Raw genomic sequence first — 12,009 nt, forward strand, 5'->3', positions numbered from 1 at the left:
CTTCACCCATTTGGAAGGCCACCATAACAATTGGGCACTTGAGGCAGAGAAGTGGTAGCAAAGAGGGGAGATACTTAAAAAGGCAAGCTGTCCAGGACTCACTGCTGTTTCTCTGACAAAATGCAGGTGAACACATTCGTGTTTCCGAGCCAGGGAAATTCTCCTTCGAGAATCTCATTACTTCACCTCTGGACTTGTTCTAACTGGCTCTCCACATTAGCCTGGTTTGTGGCAAGTCACAAACATTTGCTCTAAGCCTGTTCATTTGCTGGTGTGACCTGCTGACAGCTATGTAATTCACTCACTAGGGCTCTTTGACCTTTTAGTTGACATTAAATTAAACAGACTAAACATTGATTTTGTACAGGATGAGTTCTAATATCTCAACTAAGAGTGTAACTTTTACAAACGGCTGAAATACAAACGTGTTATTTTTATAAAACTAGGTATAATTCAGTCTACACACACTCTGAAAGCTAGTATTTCCATCATCTTTTGCCGGGATACTAAAAGTATTTTTTCCACCCTTTTTGAATCGAATCATCTTGTTATAGGGCAGCAGCGCAACACAGAGAAGGCTAAGAGGACCAAAGTGTTTGCAAACAAACTTTCATTATTCTAGTTCCATCTTTCACAAACATACTGTACAGAGTCTTATATGGTATAAAACAAAGGAAAACATCTCTGTCTATTCAATTTAACACAACACCAAAATAAAGCAATTAAGACTTTGGGGAATTCAAAAGTACAAGAAAACAAAAATGGTTATCACTAATTCCTCAGCTTTTTTACCGTAAACATTTGTCATTTAACAGACATAGTGTTTGCTATGTTTTCTTTTGTACTGCAAATACTTTTGGTCTTTCCTCACTGTAAAACAAATGAGGACTCAAATGCACCTCAGAGCATCCTCTGAAGGAGATGAAAAGATAAAGCTCCTAGACGTGTCTAGCTTATCTTTAGGAATCTATTGTTTCGGGAATTTTCACAAATAAAAATACTGAATCCTCAACTAATGATGCTTATTTTTGGAAACAATAAATACTGTGAGGTACAATAAATCCTACAGAAATAATAATAACAACAGAAACACATTAACAGTTTCCTTTGGCAAATTTAACGGAAGTGAATGCTGATGTGAACATAGAAAAAAAAATTACAAAACATACGAAAAATGGAAATGACGTGAAAGGTTAAAACAAAGGGAGTATTTCTAACTTTTAGATCGATGTGAGAAATGTTTGAGGCCATTAAATGCAGAAAAGAAATACATTCTTTTTAAGTTATTGTGTACTGTTTGACAAAATATTCCTGGTTTCTCTCCCCCTCCCCCACCCCCCACCTAAAAAAAAAAGAAAAAAAAGACAACACAACAGGTCTGCAATGCACACACTAATGGTCTTGGCTGCAGACTGAACTTGAGTGAATACCATCATTCAGTCAGCACGCTGTGGTAGCTGAGGCTGCCGATGTGGTTAACCAGCGCAGGCAACATGTGTAAACATCGGAAACAAAACAAAACAAAACAAAAAAGGTTTGGAGCATCGTCTCCCCCTCTTTCTCACTCTCAATTGCTTGGTTTCAGGCTCGCTTTCATTTCTCTCTGACAAATCGTGTGGGAAACACAAGACGCTGAGCAGCGAGAGACCCTACTTTAAAACCCCTTCTTCTCGCTGTGCAGAAAGGAGTGTTGCTCAATTCAGGTTCAGCACGTGTGTTCAAAGCTGCCGAGTCCGGCTGCAGTGACACGCCTTTTGATTTTGTCTGTCACACGGGCCTGACTCGTAGTACCACTGCAGAACTTGCAACAAATTAGACAGCCATACAACAGACCAACCCAGCGCAGGCTTTTCCTTTCTTTTTAAAGGATAAGGGTTAGGTCCTTGGAAACGAGTGTTCAACTCTTTTACTGTATTCAGCTTTGTTCCATAGTGAGTAATTTGGGCTTTTGTATCCTGAAATATTATCCTGCCTCTAAAGAATAAATGCCTTGGCTGTTTCACACCACATAATTTTGTTTTCCTTTTATGTAACTTAGCATATAAGCAAGAAGGATGCAATGTTGATTCTAATAACATTCGGCACTTGAAAGAATCACCAAGTATTTTTTTTTGTTAAAGCGGTTTTCTGGTGGCCAACAAATTGGCCTGTGGTTATGTTGAGTGACTAATTGTATTTTCTTTTCTGGAAACTTGTGCAAAGTTGGCAGTTTTGTGTTAACACTAATACTTTTGTTTGGCATTTGTGCCCCATACTGACCAGACCGTTTTTATACAAGTGAATTTTTTTTAAAAAGACACTTACTTGAAGTATGGCAACAGTTTAAGGATAAAAAAGAAGCGTGGATATTACACATCCCCTTGTAGTGTATGAAAAAAAGTGCATGACTGGATTTATGTACTAGTACAGGACATTTTAAAAAATCAGATCTGTGCTGTAAAGCATGCCAGCACCGCTTTATCACTATATCTAGCAGGTAGTAAAAACAAGACCATGTTTTAAAAAAAAAAAAATGCGCATTAATGCTAACATAAATGAATAGAGCTAGCCAGCAAACTATTTTTTTCCTGCATATCTAACAGCTGGATGTAACTGTAAAAATTAAACAAAGAGTTAAACAACCATCAGTACAATTGCTTTACATCATTGACCCCTCAAGGCGAAATATTTACAGATGAGTCTGCCATGCTTTAACTGAAGATTCTCTCAAAACCTTAAAGTTCACAGAAGACAACTATAACAAGTTCCTTTTTTGTTTCTTTTTTCTTTTTTTTTCCCTTTTATTTTTTTGCAGGCAACAGTCGTGGGTACAACAAATTGTCTCTTTGGAGAGGACCAAGAATTATTATCCTGTCAAAATTTGGGCTACTTGCACATTTTATGTGTGTGTGTACGTGTGTTTAAAGGATACTTTGTTTTCGCCCCCAAATTAAAGATCCCACCCTTTAACCAAAACTATAAAGGAAAAAGAAAGAAAATTTCAAAAGCACCTAGTGTTTATATCTAAAGAAAATGTATGTGTGTGTATATATATGTAGACACAGAGGCATACACGTGTATACACACACACACATGCACACCCTCCCCCCCCAAGTACACAAGCGCACACTGACTATGGCAGTTCAAAGATGTTGGCCATGTGGTGAGGGCTGGCATTTGTAGTGTCCGCTCTGAGACTAATCTACTGAAGTGAAGGGAATGTTTTTGTGGAGATTAGGGTTCTGACTGTGCCGATTTCGGCTTCGCACAGAGGAAAACATCATATTGCAACCGGGGACTTTGCACTTGTGCATTTCTCGCAAATGCACAGTTTTGTAGTGCACTCTCAGCGTCCCCTTGTTGCTGTACATTTTGTGGCAAATGTTGCACATGATCCCACCATTGCTCCCGGACAAGCTGTTGAACATCAGAGATCCTGAAACTTCAGCCCCTAAGCTGCCAGGGAGGGCAGGGGCCTCAGCCTTGTGTGCCGACTCCCCACTGTCACTCGCCCCATCAATGTCATCGAGAAGAATCCCCTCGTCGCTGCCTGCGTCGGATTCTCTGGAGGAATGGATGCTGCTGCTGGACTGGAGGCTGGAGGTGGTGCTCAGGTCAAGGACCATGTAGTCCTCTGCCATGCCCCTCCCATACCCGTTCAGGTGGGAGTCTTCAGTCCCTGCGGGAGAGGAGGCGTCTTCCCGGACATCGAGCCCCAAGGGGTGCTGGGCACCATAGATCTTCATCAAAAATTCATCCCGGAGGTCCTTGCTAAGGGAGGGCTGCGATGAGTCCAGGCCCATGTCATCGAGTTCTTTGGTCAACAGTTTACGATGCAGATTTATGTTGGCACTGTGTCTAGGAAAACAAGAGGGAAGGGGGGGAGGTGTGAGGGAGTGGGGAGGGGTGAGAAAAAGGAGAGCATTTTAAAATTGATTCGGCTTTCACTAGGCATCAAATAAGCACATTCACTGCTAATTACACCGTTATAAAAGCAAACATTCCCCTCCATCCTCCGGATTTGGGAAAAAGTAGTGGGGAGTGCAGGAAGGGGAGCTTTTCATTAAGGTAATTTTTAGAAGAGAGTAAAATTCTTCAATGGCAGGATGGATGCAAACCCATGACCCTTTTCTCAATGACTGTTCTGTTAGTTCTACTATATAGCAGCATCAGCTGCAGAGAATCTCATAGCAGAGATTTCAGAATATTGATTAAATAGGATAAAAGAATGGAAACTGCTTGTCTAAACTGAATAATTTGAATTTACCTAAAAACAAAATCAAAACCCCCCTTTTTTCCTACAACACACACTTTGAGGTGTAAAAAGGATCCATTTTTTTTTTAAGTAAATGGTCTCAATAATTTAGATTTAACTTCAAAAAATAATGAAATGTCCCCCCTCACCTTCCTACACTTAAGTTTTCAGTAGAAAAAAAAATTATCTTAGTAGATTAGCAATTTGAAATAGCGTTACAGACTATCTTTAACACAAATCCCTTTTCTCAGACTGATTTGGGATCTCAGCTAAATCTAATAGTAAAATACACTTATTTTCAGAAGCTGCTGCATTTTAGAGTTGAAAATGTTTTCATCAAGTAATTCAACTTTCCAAATTTAATTCTTTAAAACAAAAGCTGAAAAACAGAAATTGGCTTTTTAAATAAAAACCTACCCACCCTTAAAAAAAATCACACTAAACAACAAAAAGCTCAAAGGGACAAAAAAAAACACCCCATCCCAAAACAAAACAAAACAAAAAAACCACACAATAAATACAAAAAAAATCAAGCACAATAATAACATACGGTCCCTCTATTTTAACAACTACAATCCGTACTTCTTAGACAAGCAAAACTTTTACTCTACTCACTGAGTGCTTTGCTTGTATAAAAAAAGACAGGATTTGTCCCAGAGCATCCATAGGGATGTCATGATTTACAAAGCCTGATAGGTTGTTATCTCTCTGAAAACATTGCCTTTGTATTTACATCCCCCATTTACTTTTAAAGTGCCCTTGGGCATATACCTCTCTCCACCTGCAAAGGCTCACAGGTTTGACAAGCACCTAAATTGAAGGCTACCCTTCCAAAAAATAAACCAATACAGAAATATACAGATACATAACAGCTTCTTGATAATGGCAGAAGCTCTACATCTTGGAGAAGTAATTGTGATAACAGAAATGACCTAGAATGGCCAGTATGAAGTTCAACAGACCTCCTGATCATAATTAAAAAGTATGGAAGACCAAAATGAGTCATTCCATTGGGTGACAGGCATGGCTAATATTTCTTAGAGATGGTTGAGAGGTATGTGCCTCAGAGACAAGAAAGGTGGGAAAGACTTCTCCACCTTTCCACACAAGACAATATATAGCACTCCGGTTGGAAGGGGCAGTGGGGCAGCGGCCCTCTGCACACTGCGCTTAGGAAGGCTGAGCTTACCTTGTGATAATAAGATCAGCTTTCTAATCTTTTGCTAAATCGATCACAAAAGAAAGCAAGAATGAGAGACAGAGAGAGAAAAAGAGAGAGAAAGAGAGAGAGAGAGAAAACAAATTCACATTCTAGACATCTGGTTTTAAAAAAACAAACAATAAAATAGGGATTTAAAATGTTCTGATCACAAAATCATTTTCTGTCATAAGCGATCATCTCATATGCTGTCTTGATGATTTTCAGATCAGCTGCATAATCCAAAAATCATAAATCATATTAAGATAAACCAAATTCACAGCATCATCATCATCCATAAATGAGTTCTACACGGATGCATGCAGTGTGCGGATATGGGAATGATAAACAGAAGTTGTCCCCACGGTCCCTGCTCTAACACAGTCGGCTCCCTATTTCCTTGGTGTCAGATGGCAGATGACTCCAAGTGCAGGTTGCTAAGCAGAGTGCAGGAAATGCCTACTGTGAAGTCTTTACCCTGACATGTGGGTATGACACTACCCGAGTTATTACGAGAATGTGGAAACAGAATGTTACACTATGTACTATTACTCCATTGATAAAGCAGTCTGCCATCCACAAGCAGCTCACAAAATCCTAACCTTCTGTTTACTTTTAACACCCTCCCCCTTTCTTAATTTCACAAGCACACATTTTGCGATAGCTGTAATCTAGAACTCTGTGCTGCTTCTCACACATCTGCAGTTACCACTTCCTAGATTCACTGCTGAGAAAACAGCAGCCAGACACACAGCAGTCACATCGAGACACACTGAATAAGGAAGAATAAATTAACATTGACGAAAGGACACACTGATCACCCAGATGGACACATCTTTCCTAAGATGACTTGTGAAATTACACATCTCCACCGATATGTTACCAGGAAGAGATGTTTCTCTTCATTTCTCACTTACAGCAACAGAAATCTGTAATCTAATTAGATGATGTACCAGCCCTCAATATCTGTCAACCAAACGATGTGCAGAAATGTGAAGGCCAGCTCTGGCACTCTGTTCAACAGTGTCCCTTTTCCGCTGTCAGCAGTACTGTTGGCCTCTGCTAATATAATTACATTGACTTTTATTCAATTAAGTGCCATCCCTTGCTTTAAAAAAAAAGCTACTTTATCAATTGATTCAGGTGTAATGCAATAATAAAGATGAACTCATGGCAGTGCATTAGCTCTGCTGTTCATAAGTTCAGTACATGGCTTCATTCATGGTAGTCGATTTCCATTACGCAACCACAGTTCAAGAGAATTGATTCTTTTATGTTCATTTCTTAATCTATTTCATTTTTGTTTAATAATCCTCCCAAATGCCATATGCAAAACACTTGAAGTGGGGATGGGAAGAATGTGCTGTGGAAAATCTGCTAGTTCATTCTCATGACAGTGGGCTTGGAGATTTTCTAACAAACTCACAGTATTACTGGGGTAGAAAGGGGAAAACCAAGAGAGGGAGGGAAAGAAGAAAGACCGAAATTCTTTAGAGTGCTGATCCTGTCCCTCGAGAGGTTAGCTTCAGCCTTCACAGAATGGATAAAAAGCAGCGCTTGATTTTAACAAAGACCTATTGTTGGACTCTGGAATCAGTCAATCCAAACCATTTACTGTCATAAAATACTGTCCTCGTGAGGAGATACAAAGACCTAGGGTTAACAGCAATTTACAAGTTTATTTGGATCAGCAGAACTAAAGAGGTAAAAAGAAAGGAAGATGGAAGCGACACAGAAAGAACTTGCACCTACTGACTATCAGATGTACAGAGAAAAGGATCCTAAAATGAGAGGAAGACCAGAAAGTGCTGGAAACAGGAGGAGGACCCCTAGTAGAGGAAGCAGTACGCAGCTGTATGGAATAAGTGGAAGAAGGAGTCCATGCAGGAATCAGTTTTGAGTTCTCCAGAGATGGAGATGGTTTTTCTAGAAAACAGACTTAGTGTTGTGAATATTTATCTCCAGAAAAGACGGAAAGATAATCTTTAACAAAAATCTAGACTGTATAGAACTTACTCTTTTTTACAAGAACATAAGCAGTGTGAAGGCTGTTTTTACTTGCTTTGACTAGGTAGGCAATACTGAGATGAGGAGGAAAATTCCTCTTGTGGAAAAAAAATGACTGGGATGGAGAGAGATGAGTTCCTAAGAAGAAGGGGAAGGATCTGATCTTAACAGGGGTCTGGTCTTAATGAGGACTACTATACTCATTAAGGGAGCGGGCCAACATTTAGTCCCAAGGTGGTCACTTTCAAGAACACAAACTACTAAATCTTATTCAATCTCAAGTCTCCTGCAGATCAAGTAGAATACTTTGCACATAGGAGATAATTAAAAGTACATTTATTTGCCTTCAATCAATAATATGCATGAGTCTTAAAGAAGCTTTTCCCAAAATACACTATAGAAGGGAAAACAATGATGCCAAGATTGGAAACATGTAAAGGAATATTTAAGAAAGGATAGTGATTAATACAGCAGAGGGTAATTCCGACCCTGTTAATACCCTAGGTGTGGTGCAAGGAAATGCCCCGTCACGGGGGCATAACATGCTCCTATAACCTGGGCTATGAGTGGAATTACAAAGGTTTCCTCTGACCCTCTGCACCCTTTCCTACCCCTTCCATACTGTGAGTTTACCAAAAGCCTCTAAGACTAAGATTGCCCCTAAAAGCAAAAAGAAACGAAGCCTATGTTATATAGGACAGGTCATAAAACCAAACTTATTCTTTGAAATGCTGAGTGTCAGCTAACTGGACTAAAGTCAGCTACCGGTCTTTTTCTGTTTCTTTAACAAAAACTTTACTTATGTCAATTATATCTCAGCTAAAAAACAAAGAAAGAAAATTTTACCATGCAACCACAGCAGACACCAAATTCATCAAACACAGTCAAATAAATCCAAGTGCCCTTTACAGAGACAAAGTCAGTCCTGTCTTGGGCTTCTCTTTTCTCATACCTCCCTTTCCAAACTTGTTCAAATGCCCAGTTTGACTTAGTGCAATGTTTAACCATAAAAATTAAAATTAAAAACATTGAAAAGGAAAAGTGTTTTGAGGTTTGCACTCTGACTATGAGATACAGGGAAGGAACTTTTTTTTTTAAAAAAAGAAAAAGTCTCACGACCAAATTAGAAAATGAGAACGCGGCATCAAAACTGAAGAGTGGATCAAGCTATGGGTTACATGAGTCGTCCAATACCTAACTCTTAATTCTAAATCAGTTTTGAGCCCTTCTAAACTTAGTGAATTGAAACAAAACACTTGATAATTAATTACAATGCCTCAAGTGAAATGGACTTGAGGCTTCATTTTTGATTAGTTTTTGCCTTTATTTTTCTGTTCACTTCTGCCACTCCACAAACACACACACACACACAATCTCTCTCTTTCGTGCTCATCAAATTATATTGTCCAAAATGATCACAGTGATGTATACATAGCAGATACCATAAAGATATGGGGAGTGTGTGTGTGTATGTATATGTATAAAGGGATAGAGAGAGAAATTTATATCCAATCTGGGAAAATCTAGATGCCAAGTCGAGTGTATTGTGGGATATTGAGTCAACAATACTCCTGAAAAGAAATGTAATCTGCTATCCAAATCTATAGAAATGAAAAATTCAAACCTCTGCCCCTCATTAATTCCTTTACCTGGATTGCTGTGACACTATCTGTTGACCTTAACTCAAGATTTTCATCTTACCATTTATTAATAATGGTAAAGCACCCTACCGGATGCTTACAGCCCTGTGAATTAAATGACATTTTTGATAGAATAGTACATTACTGCAAAACTAGTAGCTGTTCTATAGGCTCTTATTTAAAGATTCTCTCCAGAAGATCTGAAAACCATCCCTAGCTCGGGAAAAAAATTCAATGTAAAATACTAGTGAACAATGCTCAAAAAAGTAAAAAGTAAAGAAGTACATATTAAATGCAAGAAATAAAAGCTAAGCAAATTCTTGCAAATTAAAAGTATGAAATTCAGTCACTTCAATCCCTTTCAATATAAAACAAATCATCCATACTGGTCACGCAGACAGTTTCCTCTACATTCAAATTATTCACTTGAAGATAAGCTCCTACCAAACTCTTCAGGGGTTTAGCTAATTTACTGCACAGATACGGCACGTCTGTTGTAATAACAGGTAGGATGTATTGGGGTCGACCATTTATCAGAATTAGACTTTTCTCAATTCACAGTGAATTATGCTGCCTACATGACTCCCCTCTCTCAGAGCCTGCCATCCCCTTACGGCCCCTAATGTGGCAGGCAAACAAAATTGACAGTCTCATCTTGTCAACAAGGGCCAACTCTCCCGAGAAGCCATTTAACTTTGCCGAGGAAGCAATGTATTAATGTGCCTGTCCCAGGAATGTTAATCATCTTCAAGCTTCCGACCTAACTTTGACGTGAACGAAATCACCAAATTTGTTTACTAAATGAATCGTAATATGCTAATAAGAAAGCATGACATATATGGAAAAGCCAAACAGATGGTTTGTTTACTCCACTTTGCAACTTTATAAATGTTGTAACTCTGAAGATGTTAGTGAGAATTATTGGTTTGTTGGCAGAGGCAAACGTGTCTTTCGCATACTAAATCTGGCGCTACAGTTAGAAAACAATTTGTCATTGCTGGGGAATGCATAAAAAATGTTAATGTAGTAATGGCATTTGGGAAGGCAGATTGGTAGATGCAAAGTGTGTGTGCTGGATGCTCAGGTTAAGTGCAGAATTGATAGCCAACAGTTCCAATGTTCCCTAACCATTTTCCTTTGGAGTTGTATCTGACACATCAGGGCTTGTGGAGGGTGCTGATTATTCAGTAGGTACCTGTTGCACGGTAATGTGAGACGAGTATTACACTGTGAAGAGGATTATGTTTTCACAGCATTTGCAAATTTTCTCAATCAGGCAGCTCATATGGTGCTCAGTTTACTACTATTGTTAGGTAAGAAAACGCAAAGCCACAAACCCTGGCATCTCCTAAGGAATTAAATAAATCTGAGCTATAATTTTGAGTTTTCTATTTATCCTGGATGAACTAACCCTCAAGCCTTCCATCTCTTGTTTTATAGTCTGACTTTAAAGAGTTTAGAAGACGTATTTCCAAAATAATAAAAATGCATTTTTCCTCTTGATATTCACATTTTCCTGCCATTTTAAAAGTAAGCTTTCTTTTCAAATGTGTACGACATGGAACATCAATTTCTTTCTGAGCTCTTTCTCCAAAGGCCATACTTCCTAAGACTAAATATTCAATCATGTTTTATATCATTAAAATGGTCAATTTATGATCTTTTCAAAAGGTAACACTAGGGATGTATGAATTCCCCAAGGGAGGGGACAGAATTTTGTAGACAGTATTTTATTATTCAGCTATGGCCTTACCTAGAACTCCATATTGAAAAGGAAGCTACTTAAGATACACAAACAAAAAGAATACAGAAAATCTAATTTATATCTTTGGTTAAATGATGTCAAAACTACCCGCAGAAACACGAAGACCTCAGTTAACCAACCAGCAATGCTACTTAACATTTTGACTTTTAGAAATATTCAGATGATTTTGTGAAATCTTTTTAACTTTTTATTCACACAAGCACAGCCAAAAGAGCAGAATTTTGTATTAAAGAATGCTGATTTCTTCCAGCATTACTAACCACTTCCCCCAACTTCTTAGTTCCACATCTACCTATTGAGACTACCACTAATCTTGTGGGATTTCCTGGTATATCCCCATATAGTGCTGAAATTTTTACCTGTCTGCAGAAGAGAAATGAGAGCGCAAAATGATCTAAAGAAACCACTGAATTCATCTTGCTGCCCAAGGATCACTTTGGAGCAAGAAACATTAGCGGCTATCCCAGCCTGGCGCTTATATCTCATTGGAAACATCTCCTCGTTCCTGACCAACAAAGAAAATTTCAATAAAGTACTTTTACTGGTTTAACAACAGTGAGCTCCTGGGACTGTCAAAGTGCTAAGCCTTTTCCAAGGAGAGAAGAAATCAGCAGCTCAAATATAATTAACCTTCCATTCTCAATGCAAACTGCCACGCACAGGAGCTCTGCAGTCTATTAGTGAAGTTATAATGGCCAACAGGCAGAAGCAAAATCGGTCAAAAAGTTGGCTGCTGCTGTCATATTTTTGGAATTATGATTAATGGCACTAATAATGTGGATGATTACTGATATGTGTATCTCCAGCAGTTTATCATATTGCTCTGGCTGCCTACGTCCACAATAAACATGATGCTATCATTTACCTCTTTATTGAAGGCAATCCTTCTCTTGAAGGAGCGTATTCTAATTACTTCGTAATGTTTTATGTCTTAAACATTTTGCAGCTCTGGACCTTGCCAACTGCTTCATGTCTACCATTGATTAATTACTCAATGTTTAATCAAAATTTAGAACCTAATGTAGTCATTTATGAGCACACTGCAGTGCCAAAGTAGTTAGGCTTTGCTCCCAAGTTTGGAGAGTGTTGGGTTCAAAATCAAATCCCAGCCATGCGTGAGGATCCAAGAATTTCACCTTGGGTGCTCTGAGGTTGCCAATTCCAT

The 12,009-nt window shown here is 38.6% G+C and overlaps 1 protein-coding gene across 17 annotated transcripts in view; it reads right to left on the reverse strand.

The window, feature by feature from the left end:
- Window positions 1-595: 595 nt before the first annotated feature.
- The window catches only part of BNC2 (basonuclin zinc finger protein 2), a 416,579-nt gene continuing 405,165 nt past the window's right edge, over window positions 596-12,009 (reverse strand). For 8 of the 17 annotated variants that reach the window (XM_014735487.3, XM_014735486.3, XM_014735485.3 and 5 more), the window contains one exon: window positions 596-3,837. In XM_014735487.3, coding sequence (XP_014590973.2) covers window positions 3,821-3,837 — 17 coding nt within the window. In that variant the 3' untranslated portion in view covers window positions 596-3,820. Of the gene's footprint in view, window positions 3,838-5,423; window positions 5,458-12,009 lie in introns of all 17 variants that reach the window. The other 9 variants (XM_023627391.2, XM_070248221.1, XM_070248225.1 and 6 more) reach the window with 3 other exon arrangements.

Source organism: Equus caballus, chromosome 23, assembly GCF_041296265.1.
Source record: "Equus caballus isolate H_3958 breed thoroughbred chromosome 23, TB-T2T, whole genome shotgun sequence".
Classification (NCBI taxonomy): domain Eukaryota; kingdom Metazoa; phylum Chordata; class Mammalia; order Perissodactyla; family Equidae; genus Equus; species Equus caballus.